Here is a 23,440-nt window from a genome sequence, read left to right on the forward strand (position 1 = left end):
CATGTTCCCCTGGGTTTGGTCTCCTCCAGAGATATTCGTACTCGACTGTTTGATGCTATTTGTTTTTACATGGCCAAACCATCTGTCTTGATCTTACAATGCATATCATTAGAGATTTATGTGTTTTTGTATCCCCTAATTTTTTTATTTTTTTATTTTTTTTTTCTGATTCTGTTCCATCTAGTTTATTTGGTTCATTCTATAGGTAATTCATGTACATGTAAATTAATGCCCTCTACGTCTACTTACAGTTCACTGTTTACAATGCTGCCAGGCTGATTGGCTCAAACGGTTGAGTCGGTGCGACGTAAAGCCCCTAGCAAAAAAAAAAAAAAAAAGGTTGAGGCACTGGCCTTCTGACCCCAACTTGGCAGGTTCGATCCTGGTATTTGAAGGTGCTCAAATACGTCAGCCTCGTGTCGGTAGATTTACTGGCACATAAAAATACTCCTGACTAAATTCCAGCACCTTGGCGTCTCCAAAAACCGTAAAAGTAGTTAGTGGGACGTAAAGCGAATAACATTATTAATTTACTGTTTACAATGTTTAAAATGTCCTCATTCTTTGTACAGCTGTTAAGACTTGTTTTGGGATTCACTTCCACCCTCTTAACTTTTTGATGAAGAAATGTTTACTCTCCTCACCTTTTGCTTATCATCTGCTAAATCGTATGTTCACTATCCCTCTATTTTTTTTATTTTACCCCATATTTGAGTTGGAAACTTTTCCATGTCTCCTAATACTTGTCTGTTACACAATCCCTTTGTCTTGTAATATTGTCATCACACATATTCAGGAAATTGTTTGTGTTTCCCTTGAAATGTTCAATGTCTCTTCTTTTCTTCTTCACTAGGGCCTTAGTAAGAACCTTCAAATGTAACCCATTAACCATTTGTTCGCTTACTTTTTATGTCATTGCTACAGTTTCTCCATTTCCTCTTTACTATGTTCAGATATATATTGTATGATCATCAGTGTTGCAATAGTAAAATACTGACCGGAAGTATGTGTGTTCAATCTCCTGGTTTGATAAGATTTAATGATGATATAGCCTGAAGTGAATTCACCTACCTTTGTCCTTAAAAAAAACACACATCTTCAGTAATCTTACATCCAGTAAAGCCCATCTGTCTATCACCTATAGTGTATATTCAGTTTATTGTTCTTATTTTATTGAATAAGACTGACTTTTGGCCCCATTTATGCATGTTCCACTTATTTCCAATTAATTTGTGATTAGACACCTGATATTCTATCTTGTCTTCTGTCAAAAATTAATTTCAGTCTAGGTTATCTATCAAAATAAATGCCATTCAGATGTAAGGGTGAATTTTCAAACTTTGTAAATAGTTTCAAAAAAAGATGGCTAGTTATTTTATTTTTTTGAATCATTCAGTTCTTATCCATGATCAGTTTATTCTAATAAAAGCTGAAAAGCTTGTTGAAGGGGTAGTGTAGGAATTCATCATCATTCACCATTAATCTGCATTTAGGGCTGTCATCCAGTTGGCAGACTCCCTTATGCGTACCACTTTTTCTTGATGGCATTGCAATACCCATTATATCAGATAGAGCCATAAAAGGAACTTTGCTTGCCTTTTGGATATAGATTTGTGCTCACATGGGTATAAAATAATTATATTTTCTTTAAAAACTAAGTAGGTAACATCAGTAAAGTTTTTTAACATCATTGTCAGTCCATATCTAGTATTTTTATATCTAGAGACAGGTTTTTTTCTCTGAGTTGTGTTCAAGATTATTTATGATGGTTGTTCATCATAGTACTACAGTATTTTTTGCTGATCATAGTTATTAAGCTTTTTTGATGAATTCAAATAACCAGAGATTCCATTGTTCATTAAAGTAAAATTGGACGGTAGTAGTAAGTTCTGTATAAAATTACATTTTTAAAAATAAATCCTTGATTAGACATATGACTGATTTAGGTAATTTTTTCTGAAATGATACAATGGTATTAAACATGTTTTTACCATCAAGGTCTGTGAAGAATTAAAAAGCCTGGTTTTGATTAAACACAACATCTATGCTATGGGTGAGTGACGATAGTTCCTAAAATGAAATATTATAAAATTACAATGGCATTGGCTTGCCATCTGAAGTAATTTTTCTTTCTTCCATATAATTTAAGAAATTAAGTAATAAGTGCTTAGTATATCCATGTTCTCGTCATGATGGATTGTGGGCTTTTGAATCCCATCATCAACCAACCTGAAAAAAGTTTTCCTTGATTTTTCCATGTCAAGTCATGTCAAATGCCAGATTCTTTTCATCTGGCACAGCTATTTCTCCTCACATTTTTCTATAAAGACCATCATATTTCCCTGTTGGATTCAGGATTTATTTTGTGTTTTCCAAGACATTGCCTTGTGCAGGCAATAGAAGAATAATCGTTTTGAAGAACAAAAAACCTGGAGAGTAATATATTGTCACTTACCTTGATCGAAAGCAATTTATCTAGTTTGAGAATTATCACTCAAACTATAGAATTGATACTTGCTCATAGATATAGCATGCATAGTATTTACATGTTTCATGTCTCCCTTCCAGACCAGTAAAGAACAATGTAGCAGTCATATTCTTATTTATGCAGATTTTCAAAACAGAATTTCATCATATTTGTAGACAAGAGAATTTCTTGTGGTGCATACAAACATTAAATTGTTCACAGCTTAGATGCTGCTGGCAATAGAATGATCTAAATCAAATTTTTTTTTTTTTTTTTTTTTTTTTTTTTTTCAGGATACTTATTTTTATGAATAATTATTCTTGGGAGCAGGAAGGTGTGAGATTGCTTCTTTTAAAGAAGCATTTATATTTAGCTCTCTTATTGCTCGTTTGATTTATCTTTTATTTCACATAGGTTCCCCACGCATAGTGTATAATATAATACTTGAAAAATTCAACCAGTATGCTTTCCTCATTCAGGGCCTTGTTTTATGTAACCTGACAAGCTTCACAATTGTAACAGTTCTACAACATTGTCAGTATGTGACAATGTTAATGCTGATGCTGAATTATTTAATGAAATAATCAATCAGCTATGTGAGAAATGACACAGAAAGGAATGTGATTGTAGCAGTTCATCTCAATTTATGAAATGTCAATTGGGAAGGTGATGTGAATGACAGGAAGCATGCCCAACAATTGGTTAATAAGTTAATCTGGGAAAGACAGCTGAATCGGAAAGTGATGGAACCAACTAGATGGAAGAATAATCTGAATTAGGTGCTTGTAAAACCAGAATAGCTCTATAGAGAAACTGAAGTGATAGGTGGTTGAAATGATCACAAAGCTGTTTTAATCATATTTAAAAATAAATGTGATAGAAAGGCAGGCTGTAAAAGTAGCAATAGTAGGCAGTACCACATGGTTCATATGATAGGCATTGAGAGAGTTTCTAAAAAGTAATACTGATCGGTGGAAAATGGTAAATAAAATGTAAACAACTTCTGGGATGATTTTAAAGCTGTTGTTGAAGAATGTGAAAACCTTTAGAGGTGGAGGTGGTTGTAGTAAGGATATGCAAAGGAGAGGGGGTATAATAAGTTTCAGGTGAGATCCTCTGAAAACCATTGAAGTAGTTAGCGGGACGTAAAATCAATAACATTATTAATCTGGATAGAGTATGGTTCCAATGTATGGGACCCACACCAGGATTACTTGATAGGTGAACTGGAAAAGATCCAAGGAAAGCACCACAATTGGTTGTAGGTGATTTCTGACAAATGAGTAATGTTACAAACTTTGGGTTAGGAACACTTGGAAGTAAGGAAACGAGCTGCTCGACTAAGCAGGATGTTTAAGTTTAAGATACAAATATTACATATATGTTAAAATGGGACATGTTTCGCTTAGCTAAGTATGGCTGAAGATGCTTACAAAGCCTAAGCGAAACTTAAAGACTTAAAGATTGTAAAGATTGTACTCCAATACGGCTATCATAATGAGACTCGTGACATGTAATAAGCAGGATGTTCAGAGGTGTCAGTGGAGAAATGGCATGAAATGACTTTAGTAGACAAATAAGGTTGAGTGGTGTTTTTAAAAGTAGAAAAGATCACAATATGAAGATAAAATTGGAATTCAAGAGCCATTGAGGCAAATATTAATTTATAGAAAGAGGAGTTAGGGATTGGAATGATTTACCAAGGAAGATGTTCAATAAATTTCCAACTTCTTTGAAATTATATAAGAAAAGACTTTGTTAACAACTGACAGAAAATCTGCCACCTGGATGATTGAAATACATGCAGATCAGTGGTGAATGATTGTGATTAATACTTCTTCATTTCATATACAATGGCAAAATGATGTGTGACACATAAAATATTACAAAGAACAGCCATTTCATAAACCTGACAGTTATGTTCCACTCTCTCATCGAGGTTGCAGATGCTGCATCCATTGATGGAAAATTTTATAAGTTGTGATGTAGAGAGAGGAATTGGCTGTGAGATGATGTTGAATTAGATAACTGAGAACACAAATGTCATCACCATCTGTACCATTAACTTATCCACTCTCCTTATAGGCCTACAGCTATTAACCTTGGCTTCCAACATATTATGAACGTCATCACCTAAATGTTTTGGAGTCCCACATCTCTCCCAGTGCAGTGTTCATTAGATTTGTTTAATTTAAGCCCATTGAGGCAGACATTGTTGGCACAATGAATATGCCATGGAGCAGGAATTATTTTAAAGGAAATATCTCTCATCAACTTTCTGTGGAAAAAATTATAATTAGGGAACTTTCAAACTTTCAAAACATAAAAAGAAAATGAATATGATAAAATACAGAACATTTCATGTTAAAGCATATTTTCCAGTCTCTTTAATAGTTCAGGCGTGTGAGGTATGCTTCAAAACAGTTTTCCAAATGCAGCGGAACTGTGCACTTTTTGCATAACCATCTCACTTCTGCCCTCTTCTTGTGCTTGGAACACACTTTGCAGGCTCTTGAGGGAAACTGTTTAGTTGCAGTGGGTGGAATGGGCATTGGGAAATGAGCCCAGTTCCTAGACTGCAGCCTAGTAGGATCGCTAACAAGGGACGGTATCCTCGAAATTCTGCAAACCGGAAATGTGATGTTGTTGAGCATGCTCTCAACAGTACTAGTCCTGAAGTCAGTGAAGCGGAGCTTCTTACCACTAACTACATAGGAATTGAACAGGGCCTTGCCTAACAGATAAAAGAAAATCTTACAGTAACATTTTACTGTCCAACGCATTACAGGGAAGCTAGTGAGGACCTGATCTTGCTTATCAACTCCCAACATTCCACCATTCTAGTCTATGATAGATAGTAGTTTTTCAACGACTTCCTCAGCACTAGGAAAAGCTTCTTGAGAGTAACCAAAACACTTGCAGGAACAGCGCAGTAAGCAAGAATTCAAGAATGGCGCACCAGGAGTCAACATACGAGTATCAGTCAATGGATGGCCCCAAAAGAGGAACTCCCTCCTGGCCATGTTCCAGATTGGGTGAATTGGAGAGCACTGAATAGACTGCGCTCTGGTGTTACACGGTGCAGGGTCGACCAGAAGAAATGGGGTTTTGAAGTTGACAGTACCTTGTGTGTATATGGAGAAGAGCAGACCACAGCCCATTTGTTGCAATGTAGTTCATGCCCATTCAGCTGCACAACAGAAGACCTGGTTAAAGCGAAGCCAAATGCACTTGATGTTGCAAGGTTTTGGGCTCACATAGTTTAATGTGGCTGTTCGTCACCGAAGTATTTATATTATGTTTTATGTTTTTTCCTTATATTTAATTTTAAACTTATGTATGCTTCTGACATGATATAAAGTGGAAAGAACACAGACATCCCTACGATCTCTCCACTTCACTACCAGAATATTTTTGCAACTTCGAGCAACTGCTTCCCCTCTCTGAAGTTGCAGTGATTTGAAATCTACTGGCATGTTCTTCCTATTGACCCTGATAGTACCCACTGCATGTAAACACCTACTTCCAACAGTTTATTGCACAGTTGTGGAGATTAATACCAATCATCTATATAGACTACATGACCTGCATGCATTATAGACTGTACTAAATCTAAGACTACTGATTCAGTGACAGGGAGATGGGGATTTAGAACCTTGTCATTTCATGTGTATATTCTGAAGGCATAACAGTAGCCAGTCTCACTCTCACAAAGCTTGTACATTTTGATTCTAAACCTGGACATAACTATGGCGACCATGGAACTTGATTAGTCTTCCATCTACCGCCACATCGCGTCCCATATTATAAATTCTCAGGAACTTTGTTTCCAAATAGCTAACCACTGGTCGTATTTTACGGAGTTTATCAGTCTGCTCAGTGAAATTGTCCTCAGGGAAATGAAGAAACCTGCTGATTATGAAAAATTGTTCATAACTCATTGTTGCACTGAAAATTGGAGTTTCAATAAATTTCACTGTACTCCAGTATGGTCTGACATTTTGTTTCTTTACTTGTCCCATAAGGATATACAATGAAGTAAAGTACAATCACTCCATAATGTGTCTGATTTCAGTCTACTTCTGTTATGATCACCCAATAAACGCTTTGCATTGTTGTTGGTTCTATGGTGATCATGTAAAAAAAAACTTATCACCTAGAAATTCTGATACGTCAGTAACAGTAGGATTATTTCCTATCTTCCTTAACACACTAGCATTTACTCTACGAACTGCAGAATATGGAATATGTTTTATTTTATCGTCCTGCACCTGTATCCAGTCTTTTGACACATGTATGTCACATTTATCTTCTCTTTGCTTTTCCTCTTCTTCATTTACGGCACTATTCAATTTGTCACCATCAGAACTAGAACTGATACTATTCACTTTAAAAGAATTATAATTATCATCACTTTCAAGCAAAGATTCGATCTATTTTCCTTTCAACCGCCGACGAGCTGCCATATTCGTTCACTTGTGTCAAAGTCGAAGACTAACCACTTGAAAATATCAAATGACTCCAAATTATCATTGATTATTAATATACGTATCCAAAGAATTTGAAACGAGATGTCACTTACTCGTATGTGGAGTCACAACTATCTCCATCTATTGTGGAATCGGTTAAATTGCATCGAAATGCATGAGCACGTAACATTTCCGTGGTCCTGCCTCACATCCATAGTAGCGGAGTATGGAACGGTTCCGTGACTCGGCGCCAGTGGGTTAAATAGGATCATTTTATAAAGTATACGTTCTTGGATGTTGAAGATTGGCCAGCCTGGTGGTGTAAGGGTAACACGTTCTTCTGCATGCCCTGGTTCACTTCCTGACCAGTCTAGGAATATTAATTCTGAGGTGATGGCTGGAACTGGGTCCATTCAGTCTCGTGAGATGAACTGAGGGCTGTCTGATACAAGAGACAGCAGACTCAATCAAGAAATCTGAACAATGCAGATGAGAATGCCATCATGCTCACCATGTGGCACTCTTGTATCTGCAACCAGCTATCTGGACAGCTGTTATCTAGGTAGGTCAAAGCCCTATTGGGTGTAGGCGCCATGGGTTTGTGTGTTTTCATTGTTGGAGATTGCCTCATGTTTTTTGTACTGTATTCAGTTGTTGACTTTTCATGAAAAAGAAATCAATGAAAATGAAATTGTAATTCATTCTTTTCCGGGAAACTCACCCTGGTCTTTTTATTTACCTATAACTCTCATTCTTTTGAGTTCTATTTCAATAGAATCCTTCCAATCACTGTGATATAAAAGAGACTGTAAAAGATCAAGTAATGATTTTAATTTTAGCCAATAAGACTCAGGGTACACTTATAAGTTCGTTAAATAATAGTGTAAAAATGTACAGTTTATAGCTAAGCTACAGTTCGAAGACTAAAATGATGGTCCAAAATTTGTATGACGTTTTCAGTAACAAGTAGTACAATTTCACATTTTACATTAATGGATAAGCCAAAATGCTTCCTAAATTCCTCTAAGAATTTTGAAATAGTTATCCGTTCTCCCACAACATTTACTTTATTTATTTATACCTGACTTACATTTGTGGCAGAGTTAGGATTCACAGCCCTCTCTAACACTTAACCACTTACAATAATAAGATTTTTAAAAGTAAACATAAAAGTAATATATAGTAATTCTACAAAAAAAAAAAAATACTATAAACAGATACGCTAAGACCAGGTTACAAATCACTACGGCAATAAGAGTGATAATACTACTATTAATAATAGTAATAATGACTGAAATGCATAATAGATAAAAGAAAACCCATTCACAGATCATATGCACAATGACTCACACGACTGAATTATATGTGCACAGGAAAATCTTTGGGCAGGCAGATTTTAATTTATGAGAGGAAGTAACGTGCCAAATGTCCATTGGGTGTGTATTCCAGAATTTCGATACAGTAAGTAGAAAAGAATGATTGTAGGAATTCATTTGAGTTAGTGGAATTTCAAGTAGGGAAACCAGAACAGGTACTAATTTCATGGAATGAAGAAAGGAAACGAAAATTAGAACATAGGTAAGAAGGCGTGTTCATTAAAAGCAGTTCGCAAACGAGTGTCAGTAGGTGAAAATTCCTTCGTTCATTTATGCATAGGCATCCCAGTATCTTGAAATATAGTGTACCATGAGCATAATGTCATAGTCAGAAGGCATACCGCATGCATGAGTTTTGTGTTTGTTGAAGTCATGAAGCTTGTTCAGCATTTAGATTGACTAGTACCGTATCACAGTAGTCTAAAATTGGGAATAGGAGAGCTTGGATTAATTTTAATTTAAGGATTTGAGGAAAATCATTCTTGTGAAGTTTCAAGGTATACCGAATTGCATGACCTCTCTACATACATTAGTTACATGTTCATTTCAGGTCATATTCTCATCGATGGAGATTCCAAGATTAGTTTTTTAAGGTATGGTACAGCAATGTCATTGATGATGATTGGAGGAGAATTGATATTGCTTATTACGTGTAATACTTTAGAGTTTCCTATGAACTTCGTGTTTTACGAGGATTTAGAATAGGCAGCCTTTCAATATCTGAATTATATGATGGACTCTTTCATATAAATTGTTTGTATATCTGCAGATAATCAGCATGTAAGTGGTAGTTACAATATTGAACTGTAGACGAAATGTCATTGATATGCAAGACGAACAATAGGGGCCCTAGAACAGAACTCTGAGGGACACTGGATGATTTTACAGCCCATTATGATCTTTGATTGTTTACAACTATGCACTGGTGACGATTTTTGAGATATGATTTTTTAAAATTTAGGGCTATCAGGCCGATATGCAGAGAGCAGAGTTGGATAATAGGATGTCTATATTTACTGTGTCAAAAGCACGTCAAGGAGTGTCAGTATTGTCACATGCTTTGTTAGTCTTATGTCATCTGTTACTTGAAGAAGGGCAGTCATAGTACAGTGTCCCTTTCTGAAGCCAGATTGCAATGGGTAAAAAAGAGAATGACTGGTTAAGAATTCTACTAGCAGCTCTTTCGAGAGAGAGAGGGGGGGGGGGGAAGAATGCAAATAAGTCAGTAATCAGATGGTGTATTTGCTATGGTTTGCTTTAATATTGGGGTTTCTAAAGCATCCTTCTGTGTATTCAGAAACATCCCTGCAGTTAGACAGTAATTTACAGTGTGGGTAATGATTGGTAGGACAGCACCAATAATGTTTTGTATAAAGCCTATTGGGATGCTATCTGCCCCTTTAGCTTGTGACTTACCTGAATTCAAAAGACGATTTACATCATTTACATTGACAGGGTGAAACAAGAAATTATGTTTGTTTTCTGTGGGCTCACTGATTCCTTTATTTAGATGGATATGATTTTAAGGTTAAAATTATTTTATTGGGTTAGTTACGAAGTGAGAGTTTAGTGTATCAAGAGAGATAGTTGACACATGAGGCTCCATACGTTTTCAAACTCCTATAGGCCGGGCTGAGTGGCTCAGACGGTTAAGGCGCTGGCTTTCTGACCCCAACTTGGCAGGTTCGATCCTGGCTCAGTCCGGTGGTATTTCAAGATGCTCAAATACGTCAGCCTCGTGTCGGTAGATTTACTGGCATGTAAAAGAACTCTTGCGGGATAAACTCCTATAGCTCAAAGTTGGTTCCAAGTGTCACGTGCTTCTTATTACATTTTTAATGTGATTAAATTTGCTGTTGTGAATTAATTGCTTTGTCCTGTTATACAAAAGACGATACTGTTCGTCTCTTTCATTATTTGTTTCCTTGTATCGGCGGAATATTGCGCCATGACCCATTACATCTAGATGTTCTACAGTCCAACCTTTTCATACTGCAATGCCTATCAATAGTCTCATTGTTTTCCTCTTTATAACAGGACTAAATGTCTCTTCGTAACTAAGGTTCATCTGTCTCTTAAAACCTTGGGCAACCAATCTGTACTTATATTTCTGAATATTACCCTCACAGTTATATTTCAATGAAAATACCCACTTGGAATTAATTACCTTGGTATTATCTGGTCTTTTTACAATTTCCCAAACATCCTTCTTTCTCATCCCATTTATTTCCATATCCAGTTATGAGACTCTGAATTTGACATAGCCTCCTCAGCTGTTCTATGTTCCACTACACTCCCATGTCTAACTTCCATCAGTGCCTCATAGTCTGCACAAGTCTTTCCTTTCCTCTGTCTTATTGACCTTCTCAGATTTTGCACTGGTTCTTGTATTGCTACACACTCAACCTCTAGTTGTTCCTCTCCGATTGTTGACTCAGCAGCCATTGTTTCCTCTCTGACCTCCCCTCCATCTAATTCAGTCCCCTTTTTATCTCTGGATCTTCAATGAACAATATGTCAAATTATGTTTCATCATTGGCTTTAGTATATTTATATTTTCTACAATACCAATTAAAGGACTTGCTCTTCAAGTACCACACTTCTTCTCGCTATTACTTTTTCCTTTCAAGACTTCATAATCTATATCCATCTTTAGTACCTGTCTCATATCCTACCATAACGCATGACTCTGCTCTGGGATCTAACTTCCTGCTGTCTACTCTCACAGCCTGTGCCTGACATCCAAATACTTTCAATCTATCTATTTCTTCCTCATCGAGCTTCCTATTGAACCACAGTTCATAAGGTATCTGAAAATTTATTAAGGATGAGCAACTATTTCTTAAATTAACTGCAGTCATTACCACTTCTCCCCAAAATTTCTTTGATAACTCAGACTAGATCAATAGACATCTAACAGATCAAACATCGTTCTATTCTGTCTCCACTAATCTATTTTATTGTGGAATGTACGGTACAGACCTCCTATGAGTAATACCCAATTTTTGAAATTCTGCCTAAAACCTGCTACAGGTGTACTCTGTACCACTGTTGGATTGTATTACTTTAATCCCTACACCATGTAACTTTTCTACCCTTGCCTGATACCTGTGAGACACCTCCAACACTTTTTACACACATTCTCTCTCTCTCTCTCTCTCTCTCTCTCTCTCTCAAGTGGTTTTGCTCCCTTACACTCACAAATCTTAGGTACTCCTTTGTTACTTAGTTTTCCCTGAATGCATACAAAACAAGTTTTAATATCATTACTTCTTTTCAGTTTCAACATGGGCAACTTACACAGAGCTTCAGAATGTACAGTATATGTCCATATTTCTCATGCCACAATCTAACCTCCCCAACACATTTAAATGCTACATTATTGTTACATTCTTGCTCTATCATTGGATCACACTCAATCACAGCCACAATATCATTTCTTCCCTGTGTTTGTACTACATATAGATTATTCCTGCGGTTTGCGATGAACAATGTTTCATTCTCTGTTCTTATCCACAATTGCTACTTTCTCACCTGAAAATCCTACTTTAAAACCTTTGCTGGTTATCTTACCAATAGATATTAAATTCGCACCCAAGTTTTGCGCATACAACACATCTGTAAATGTGATTGTCCATCCTGTTGACATTTTTACTTTCACCTTACCTGTACCTCTAATGGAAATTTCCATTCGGAATTGCTAGGCGGACATTAATTCCATTGTGGAGTTTTATCCTCCGTATGCAGTTATCAGGCTGTGCCTCTTAAATAGGCTTCTGATAAGTTCACCTGCATACACCCCAGCATCTGTGGGTAGGGTCTGACACATCCCACTCTGTTGAGTCTAGTGTCAGACCTAAGACGAAATGCTAGTTAATAGAGCACATGCCTGAAAAGCCATACATCTAATTTTTGTACCTCTAATATCCAGCGTAATGTTGTCTCCTATTTCCACATTCCCAGTCACATATCTTGACATGTCTATAAACATCTTTGTTGGATACATATGATGGGATGCACATGAATTGAATAGCCAATCTTTAATTTTCTCATTGCTTTATCCTACTACATGTATAATTTCCAAGCTCACTACTTTTCCGCTGGCAATCACACATTTACTCTCCTGTGATGATTCGTCACTGTTTAGTGCTTGGCATACTTTTAGAATAATGTCCCAACTTAGCGCAATTGAAGCACTTTTGGATTCTGTGACAGTATTTGGACTCATGTCCCTGTTTACCATAATTGTAGCAACTGTATTGTTTTCCTCGTCCGATGTCTTCTTTCTTGATATATTGTTTCTGTTGCACTGCCATGGCTTGAGCTTCATCCTCCTCACATTTTCCAGTGTCATGAGCCTTTATTCCAGTTTCCTGAAGTTTCTTTCTGCTTTCATCAGTAAGTTATCTTGCCTTCATCTTCAAGATTGTCAGTTTTACCATGTCAGCTTTCAAGGAAGGTCTACAAACTGCATATTCCTCTGTAAGGCTTCCAATTATCATTCCTGCAACTTGTTGATGTATTAACTCTTATCCAGCTTTATTAATTCTCCTCCACAGTTGATTTATTTTTGTAAAGTATTCTTGCACATTTATTTCCTTGGGCTTCACAAGATGAGTTAGTTGTTTCAAACTCATAGTACCATTCACTAACCCTCCATCATTGCACAACTCGTCCAGTTTCTCCCAAGCCTTTTTCACTGATTCATTATCTGCAATATCACTTTCAAAATTTCCTTCCATGTACCTGAAAATAACTGCTAATGCGATCACATTGTTTTATGCTCATAGTCTTCTTCCTGACTGAGACAATTGACAACCTGCCACACCCTCATAACCTATAACCAATTCCCACAAGTCTTTCAACAACCAATGTTGTTTCACCATCAATGGCGAAGAAGATTAGTTCTCCATTGTAAGTTTAGCCGCATTCCTGTTTAGTGTTTCTTCCTCAGTTCACATTACCGCCATTTTTCCGTCATTATTGTCACAACTCGCTTTATTCACTAATTCTTGTTACTCCATTCCATCTTATATTCTCTGGACAGCACTGTGGCACTCTGGGTCCATAACCTGTTGATATCTATTTATTTTTACAACGTAATACTAGTTCCAGGTTGAAATTATGATAACACCATAGCTTCTTTATACACATTTTATTATTATGATTGTCACTCAAGATCTCCCGCTATTGGCTTTATGTCGCACCAACACAAATAGGTCTTATGGCGACGATGGGACAGGGAAGGGCTAGGACTGGGAAGGAAGTGGCCGTGGCCTTAATTAAGGTACAGCCCCAGCATTTACCTGGTGTGAAAATGGGAAACCATGGAAAACCATCTTCAGGGCTGCCGACAGTGGGGTTCAAACCCACTATCTCCCGAATACTGGATACTGACCGCATTTAAGTGACTGCAGCTATCGAGCTCGGTCACTCAAGATCTACAGTCCACACAGTTACCAGTATAAAAAAGAAAGAATGCAGGAAAAAATTATTGTCGATTACTCCAAAGAATAATACACATGAAACCAACATGTAAATTTGATATAGATTTCTTACAACTGTAATACACAAGATATATATTTTTTTTAATGAGAAAATAAACACATTCCAACATAAAGTCATCAAGAAGTAGTATATGCTTGTAGGTTGGTACTAGTTTGAGAAGGTCTGATTCAAGGTCAGTTATCATCAATCATCATCAATGTCCCACTCCAGTCGCCCGGGTGTGGTTGACATACTCAGCTTCAACTATTGGTTCAACATTCTGATTCACTACAAATCCCACTCCATTTCTTTTCTCTTTACTGTCAGTGATGTTAGTAATATTCAGTGGTTTATAGACAACTCCCATCAATACTTTCATCATCTTGAACCAGTTCCAGTTTCCTAGGTGCAGTGAATGAGTGTTCTCCATTTAGTCCTGTCCATGTAGATGTCTTCTTCTATAACCTGCTGCAAATCCAGACCTCGTCCAGCTAGATCTTTCTAATCTGATCCATCCATCTCCTTGCCCAACCTCTTGATCTTTTGCCTTCGAGTTCCTTCTCAAACCACACTCTGTTCTCCATGGGTTCATTCTTTTGAGATGACCAAACTGTTTCAGCGTGGCTTCAACATAGATATCACTAAGGGAATTTTTCATTTGGACAAGATGGCATATCATCATTTCTTATTTTGTCCCTCCTTGTTTTCTGAATCATAGTTCTTAAGAACTTCATTTCCACTGCTTGTAGTTTGCTGATATTTCTGTTAGTTAGGGAGGCATATTTCTAGACTGTATTTGATGACTGGTACAAAGAAGTTCCTGTAGAGTATTAATTTAGATCTTAATGGAACCTGTTTATCCCAAAGGAAAAAAATGAAATGGTGTATGGCTTTTAGTGCCGGGAGTGTCAGAGGACAAGTTTGGCTCTCTAGATGCAGGTCTTTTGATTTGACGTCCGTAGGCGGCCTGCGCGTTTTCTCAGAAGATGATAAAACTGTACTCCATTCTGTGCTCTACTAGTGATTTCGGTAGATGGCCGGCTGTCTGTTGTTTCTACACTGCCAACATAATGGAACTGATGTACTTGTTCCAACTTTGATCCATCTAGAGTGATGTTAGTAGGGATGTTCTGTTAAGTAACAGACAGCACTGCTGTTTTGGACTTGCTTATCTTGAGGCCAAATTGCTTAAGTATATCATTCCAGTCATTCAGCTTCTGTTGTACTTCAATGTATGACAGTTAATTATGGTCTCAGCTAACATATATTCTGTATGTGCTTATCACATGTATGGCTTGCAGTGGTGTCGCTACTGGCGTGCTAGTCGGCCAGTGTCTTGGAAAAGGTGCAATATCCAACTGATGAGCCCATGCCGCACTCTGGGTGAAAGACTGGTAATTTCTGACGATTGAGTTTCCTGAATTTTATTTTTAGCTACCTCAGTTGGAAGCCATATTTTGGTCATGCTAGCCCGGAGGGCAATATAGCAAGTGGAGATGCAATTCTCCCCTAGTACGCTGGCACTGCATTGTGCTTATCACCTGTATGGCTTGTAGTGGTGTCGCTGCTGGCATGCTAGCCGGCCAGTGTCTTGGAAAAGGTGCGGTATCCAACTGATGAGCCCATGCCGCACTCTGGGTGAAACACTGGCAATTTTTGACGATTGAGTTTCCTGAATTTTATTTTTAGCTATCTCAATCGGAAGCCATATTTTGGTCAATTAGTTAATTATATTGATAATAATAACAAATGAGGATATTAATAAAATTTACACCAATATATAGTTGAAAAATTAGCCTAAGTAAGGTTTTGCTAAGGTGCTATACTCGCATGCTTTAACTGCACCTGCCGGCGAGCATTTCAGAAATAAGAAGATGAAGAGCTTGTAGGTGTGGGTGGGACTTGTGAATGCTATACTACTAAATTGAGAATTTGTCGTAAATTGAGAAGTCACATTGGAAGAATCAGTTAAAGAACTAGAAAGCCATTTCACAGTAGAATATACAGACGCAGAGTGGGATGCTAAGCTATGGTATTCTTTGTCTACTTGAGAGAGTTCAGCTCATCCATTGTTTGTATGAGGTGCTTGGTTTCCCTCCTTTTTACAACAGTGTGTCCCTGTGTGGTCCAGACATTCTTCACTCCAGACCTATCTACAGCGTATTTCAGTGTGAGCCGCAGTCAGGTCCTTCCTGATTGAGATTCCATTGCCTGTCAGCCTGCGCTTGTTATAGAAGACTTCCTCTCTCTGCTTTTATCTTACAAATTTCACAATGATAGGCCGCTTCACTCCCGGTGCTGACCTGCCAACAGGATGAGACCTATTAGTGTCCTGCACAGTGATGTCAAGGCCAAGTTTTTCTTTAAACAAGCTGATTCAAGAATTTCAAACACATGCACACTTCCTGCATAGGTATTGTTCCAGAGCATCCATACTGTATTTGATTTCATCCTTTCAGTTCAATTTCCTTATTTTTAATATCCATGTTAAGTTCACTAATAACCTCAGTATTGAAGTATAGGGTGGCCTTGAGTTGCTCAGCCACGGCCTTTGTGACACTTTCGATTATTGCCCCAATGATAGCCAAGATAATGTCTTTGGACTGTAGAACTTCCCTTACCTGTCTGTCCACTAGGGTCATTTAACTCCCGCTTCCGTCTCGGTTCTTGTTCCTCAGCTGGCTGCATTCCTGTTGTATTTTCCCATCACAAAACTTTGTTTGTATTTACAAAAATCCACTGCAAAGCAGTGAGTGATGTCGTGAAGCAAACAACACACACTTTTAAAGTTGAGATTCACTACTGTTATAATGGCGTACTCCTTTACTACACATGCTAATCAACGAAAATTGGGAGCACATGCACATAGCTCTAACAGCATTCTGCCATGTCACTCACACAATATATAACCTGTTACGAGATTTCAGAGACACTAATTATATTCATAAAACTGTCTTGCTAAGAGATACCACCAACATATGTGACATACAGACCAGATGGTTACCTATCAGTCATACAGTATTATTAAGCATATTTCTAACAGTTTAGCATAGCTGCTTGGTAATTGTATTGACTCTTCAACTTGTCAAACTCTCAAATTTTCAGACACTTTCCGTCAACTATTACCAAAACCAAACCAAAGCACATGGTGCAACAGCCCCGAAGGTCCATGGCCTACAAAGTGACTGCTGCTCAGCCCGAAGGCCTGAAGATTACGAGGTGTCATGGTCAGCACGATGAATCCTCTCAGCCGTTATTCTTGGCTTTCTAGACCAGGGCCGCCATCTCACTGTCAGATAGCCCCTCAACTGTAATCACAGACTGAGTGGACCTCGAACCAGCCATCAGATACAGGTAAAAATCCCTGACCTGGCTGGGAATCAAACCCGGGGCCTCTGGATAAGAGGGAGGCTCGTTACCCCTACACCGCAGGGCCGGCGTCGAGTATTACCATTTGAGCTATATGAAACAGGACCAAGGAATTGCCATTTGACCGAGCTTTTTTGACAGTAAAGTTACATAAATACTTACATTGTTTTGTTTAGATAAATACCTACATTGTTTTGTTTAGGATTGTAGGATAATTATGTATTGTCCATTATTTTATTTTTTGTGGGATTGAAGTTATGACTTATAATGCAGTAACTAGTGGTAACTGCACACAGTATGTGTAGGAATTATAAATTACGATAATGAGATGAGAGAGTTTATAACATGCTGTGTTGTAAGATAAGTGAAGTATTATTTGTGAGGGTTAATCAAATTGATTATATGTAAGTTTTGTTAAGTTATAATTTTAATTTGTATATGTATTTAAGCATTAGGTATTGTGAGAAATTAAGACTGACCTGGCTGGGTTTTTTAGTGCTTTTTCTTCTGATTTGTAAAAGAATGTTTGAAAACTGACTGAAAATTAGGGAGAAGTTAGTCTGAAGACTATCTGAGGGTATGAGGGTATAGTGTGTGGTGTGTCTTTCATTGCAGATTGCATTAGTTTATGCCTAACTTAGTACTATTAATAATTAATAATATGTATTTACTTATTGGTAATTAAAGATTGATCCCAGTATGCACTTCTCCATCATCATATTTTTTTTCATTTTCTTGATCTGTATATGCCTTTTAATGCTTTTTTCATTCATAGAAAGGTTCCTTTGATAATTTGATTTTGTCAGTTGACTATTTTGCTGGTTACGGTAAGTAATAACAATTCTTTGTTGTTTATAGTCAGCTATGTGGAAGTTGATTTGTATTCTGGGACTGATTCTTTTAAATTTAGAAGACCAGGCACCATTACCAAATAAAAATAAAATTGCAAGAACCTTATTAGTACATTACCGGGCGAGTTGGCCGTGCGCGTAGAGGCGCGCGGCTGTGAGCTTGCATCCGGGAGATAGTAGGTTCGAATCCCACTATCGGCAGCCCTGAATATGGTTTTCCGTGGTTTCCCATTTTCACACCAGGCAAATGCTGGGGCTGTACCTTAATTAAGGCCACGGCCGCTTCCTTCCAACTCCTAGGCCTTTCCTATCCCATCGTCGCCATAAGACCTATCTGTGTCGGTGCGACGTAAAGCAAATAGAAAAAAAAAAAAAATAGTACATTGTTGATCATGCTGCCCCTTTATGCATTTTTTTCTGTATCATGAACTTGGAAAAACAGCTGTGGGCACAAACTTCTTAGGGGCAAGAGGGCATGTGCAGTCTAGGAACTCTTCATCAGGGGGCATTGCTTCTGACCAAATAAACTTGCTGCTAGGGAAAATGTCTATGTATTGTAAATGCAGTTGTTCAGATAAATACTTAAAGCTATGTACTATATCAAGTAATAATTCGGTAATATACTTTTGGTTTTATCATTTAGCATTGTTATTACTGATGAACAACAGTGTAAAAGAAGACACTGCGATGATTTCATTTGACAATAACTAGCTGCAGAAAGTCATGTGCGCTGTCAATAACATGAATACTTCAGGGGTTAATAATGATGACCCACATTTTATGAGTTCCGTGATATAAAGGAATTAATTTTCACAAAATATTTACTGCTAAAATGTTTAATCTTTGAAACATCTTACTCTGTACAATGGTACATATAATCCTTCTTTATAACATCCCGGAGAAAAAATACAAAACCAGTATTATAGGTAATTAGAGTATATTAAACACTGAATGTGCCTATCAATTTGAGGGTTATAATTGTTTACATGGAATATTGATAAAAGTAGTAAACTGCCAATGCAAGAAAACCTCTGAGTTTCTGAAGTTCTGGCAGAAGTGCCTTGTTTACTGCCCTAGGAAAGGAAGAAAAATGCTGAATGGAGACTATTATGTTTAATAAAATGAACTAAGAAAATAAATAATAATGTTATGGCTTTTACGTCCCACTAATTACTTTTACAGTTTTTTAATACGCCATGGTGTCTGGATTTTGTCTTGCAGGAGATTTTTAATGTGCTGGTAAATTTGTCGACATGAGGCTGACGTATGCGAGCACCTTGAATTACCACTAGACTGAGCCGGGATCAAACCCACCAACTTGAGCTCAGTAGGCCCTCGCTCTGCTGCCTAAGCTACCCAGCCCGGCATGTCAAGGAGATTACGTTCTTTTTTTTTTTTTACATGATTCAGTTACCCAATCATTTTTAAGAAAATGACAGGTAAAGTAATTTTTATAAGCTACATATGAAGTATCGGTACATCAACAAGTGTGAAATGTTATAATATACATTGTCGCACAAAGGACATCCAAAGGGCGGTTATGTTAATACAATTGAAGTATAATGACAACAATTAATAGCATATGTTGTTATGATTTGATAACAATCATGAATACTAATACTAGTACTTTTGCCGGGCTGAATGGCTCAGATGGTTGAGGCGCTGGCTTTCTGACCCCAACTTGGCAGATTCTGTCCTGGCTTAGTCCGGTGGTATTTCAAGGTACTCAAATGCATCAGCCTGCTGTCGGTAGATTTACTGGCATATAAAAGAACTCCTGTGGGTCAAAATTCTGGCACCTCGGCATTTCCAAAAATCATCAAAGTAATTAGTGAGACATAAAAACATTATTATTATTATTATTATTATTATTATTATTATTATTATTATTACTTTTACAAGACATATTTTATATTACAGCATGAAATTAGTTAAAACCAACATTCAAAAGCACATGGTAAACACAGCTCATAGTCATTTGGAAAACACATCTGTTCACTATTTTATGATTAACTTCCATCATCTTCCAGGATTTCAGTGTAATTAGGATCCTATAAACTGTCATCTCTGTCAATAATATCCTTATCTTCATTGTTTTGTTTACCATAAACATGATCCACCATCTTGGAAATGTGGATTGTGATTGTTTACTCCAGACACATGTGGCTTGTTATTATGAAAATAAAGCTGAATTTTGCTATCATCTCTCGTTAAATTAACCAACTTCTTGAATAAAAAACTTAATGTTGGATATAACTGTTTACAACAAAAAGCTGAAAATTCCAAAATATGAGATAAATATTGAAAATTTACATGTCAAATGTAGAATCTTTTTCCCCATGATGCAACAGCCCCGAAGGGCCATGGCCTACCAAGCGACCACTCCTCAGCCTGAAGGCCTGCAGATTATGAGGTGTCGTGTGGTCAGCACTACAAATCCTCTTGGCCATTATTCTTGGTTTTTTAGACCGGGGCCGCCATCTCACTGTCAGATAGAGCCTCGATTGTACCTTGTACCTGAGTGGACCTTGAACCAGCCCTCAGATCCAGGTAGAAGTTCCTAACCTGGCCAGGAATTGAACCCGGGACCTCCAAGTAAGAGGCAGTCATGCTACCCCTACACCACGAGGGAAGCGCAAATTTAGAATCACAGAATGAATTTCTGTAATTGGTACTTCATACATTACCAGTTATTGTCATATCTGCCGCTTAGCAGAGAAGTCATGTTTCACTTTATTTAAAATCTATGAAGAAGTGCATTTTGTTAATTGCTGTTTATAACAATTATTATGCAATGAAATGGACATTGGTTATCTCAAAAATGTAGGACACAGCTATTTCTCAATGAGTACCCTCAACGGAATTTACAAAACTTGTCTCTGACAACAGCTGTGCATAATTTCTTCTGAACTGTAAGTTTATAATCAACAAATACCTGCATGTTAGGATAATGGTTTCAAAATTATGATTGGACTGGTGGCTTATAGGGAAATTATAACTGTTATTTTTTGTTTGCTCTGTTAAGTTGACTTTATATATACATGCAATCAATTCATTTTTTTAATCAATGGACAAATATTATTTTTGTCAAATACTGTACATTAATTTCTTCATAGGTAAGGGTTTTTTTCTGCCCGAAGGCAGGTCCGAACCTCCGCAGAGGTGTTCCTGAGCCGGAGTTTACGTGCGGTAGGGTGGCCAGTTCCTTTCCACTCCTCCATTCCCTTACCCCCCACCAACAGCGCGTGGCAACCCATCCAACTCCTGACCACGCCCAATGTTGCTTAACTTCGAAGATCTCACGGGATCCGGTGTTTCAACGCGGCTACGGCTGTTGGCAATTTGTTCATAAAATGTCAAGAAATAAAGGTGAAGAAAAAATCACATTCAAGTTTTATCTTAGAATATTATGCATTCTGATAATACATTGCAGAACATAAAAGTTACATAAACCAGTCTGAGTTGTCAAATATAGGTAACATTTTAACAAAATTATCAGATCTTGCAGTTTTATCATACTCAGTCTTTAGTAACGAACAGTTCTCAACTTAAAATTCAATGAACATGTTCACATACAAAAAGCTGACTATTCCAAGAGAATGACATACCGGTAAATACCTGCAGGTTTATGGGTGATTTAGAATTGCAACTGCTCTAAATCCTGCATTAATTAATTGGTTTATACAGGATTTTTTTTTAAACATCTTGTCCTCAACAGTGTAACAGTTACAAGGAACTCTTCTAGTGCTGTATATATTCAGGGCATAATCGTTTATTTCATTCCTTTATGCATGTTTCTAAGCGGGTTAAGTTTAATCAGAATGTCTAGATTGTTTCAGTTATTTGTTTGACCAGAGACAAGTTTTGAGAGTGGCAAAATGACTTAATTTTTGTAATTCAGAAGTTAATATTTGTTGAATGTAACTTGCATTTTTAATATGTAATTTCATTATCAAGTGATGAAATGGCATCACAAACCATCAGAATACATAGACTTCTTTCTTAATGCAGAAGATTTTGGCATTCAGATTTGGCTGAATTGATAACATCTGCTCACTTCAGTCTTCAAAACTGGCAATCAAATTATAAATTCATTTCATCATCTGTATGTTTCTTTTTAATAAAACATAGCATAAAAATTATTGTATCTGTTTTTCTCAATGTATTTAAATTAAATTTCTTGGTGGTTTACACATGTACACTCATTTTGAATTTATCTTGTTCTTTCTAAATGTTATGTCTAGTGTTAACTATAATAAAATTGTGATTGCTGGAATTTAAATGATATTAGTATCTGAGCCATCAGTTCAAACTGTAAAATAATTTAATTTCAGTGATTATGTGATTTACTTCCCATTACCTTTAAGACAAAAATAATAGATGTGAAATAAAACAGAAAATGCTCCAGTTTTTATGGAAGAAAATATGGTCTGCCCCTGTATAGTGTTGGATTTACTGTGTGTAGTAAATGTTACTACTGTACCAGTGTTGAATGTTTTCATCAGCCGGGTGGCAGGAATGAGTAGCCGGGCGGGGAATACTTTAAAAAAAGTTAATATGATAAAATTTAAATTTATTTCCCTCAGAGGATTAACAGTAATATCAGACAGGTAAACGTTAATGGCAAAATAGAACTATTTTAGTGTTATCACTAACGAAACATAACAAAGTAGTTAGAACTTCTAGTGTTCTGCCAACAAAGTATTTTGAACTTCTAGTGTTCTGCCGCTCGTTCATAATCGTGTAACACCAGGGCTTACCACTTGGTTGCTCTGGAGTACCATACGGGTTGGTGACATGCGGAATTGAGTGCTCTCATACGATTCCACGCTAATCCAGACACCGCCCGTGCATGACACTACGTGATAGACAAGATAAACATTTAAACGCTAATGTAATCGATGCAAGTATGCTGACAATAATGAAGATTTATCATTAAAATAAACAGTTTTACAGAATTTATATTTTAATTTGGAACACCCAATGACTCAAATATATATAAATATTATGTAACTAGCACATACCTATGTTATGTTAGCCGGACGGTGTGTGAAACCGGCAGTGTAGTGCGCCAATTAAAAAGGTCCTAGGGAGAACACTGTGTACTGTTAACTTCCCCTTCTCAGTGTTGGTGTTATAACTTCTTTAATACTGTTTCCACGGTATATGACAATTCATGAAAATGCCCTACACTACATGAATCTTGAACAAAAATAGAAAGAAAAACGAAAGTGTTAATGACTAAATTTTACTGGCACAATATGACTACACCGTAGTGGTGAAAGTGATGGTTGTTGTAAGAAACAAAATAACAAGCTTAGCAGCATCATGATAAGACCCTATTGTAGAGAATATAGGATTGCTTAAATCTCTTTATTCTACATGACCATAGTTCTTGAGTCTAAATTTACTTTTTATTTG

The 23,440-nt window shown here is 37.0% G+C and overlaps 1 protein-coding gene and 1 long non-coding RNA gene across 3 annotated transcripts in view; both read left to right on the forward strand.

The window, feature by feature from the left end:
- The window catches only part of Cyp40 (Cyclophilin 40), a 164,921-nt gene extending 146,768 nt beyond the window's left edge, over window positions 1-18,153 (forward strand). Inside the window, exon 7 of one of the 2 annotated variants that reach the window (XM_067143310.2) lies at window positions 16,905-18,153. In XM_067143310.2, coding sequence (XP_066999411.2) covers window positions 16,905-17,070 — 166 coding nt within the window. In that variant the 3' untranslated portion in view covers window positions 17,071-18,153. The remainder of the gene's footprint in view (window positions 1-16,904) is intronic. The other variant, XM_067143308.2, reaches the window with a different exon arrangement.
- LOC137499033 (uncharacterized) lies at window positions 154-1,934 on the forward strand. Its single transcript, XR_011017982.1, has 2 exons — window positions 154-291; window positions 340-1,934. It is a non-coding gene; the product is annotated as an uncharacterized lncRNA (long non-coding RNA).
- Window positions 18,154-23,440: the final 5,287 nt, after the last annotated feature.

This window comes from Anabrus simplex, chromosome 3 (genome assembly GCF_040414725.1).
Source record: "Anabrus simplex isolate iqAnaSimp1 chromosome 3, ASM4041472v1, whole genome shotgun sequence".
Taxonomy (NCBI): Eukaryota; Metazoa; Arthropoda; class Insecta; order Orthoptera; family Tettigoniidae; genus Anabrus; species Anabrus simplex.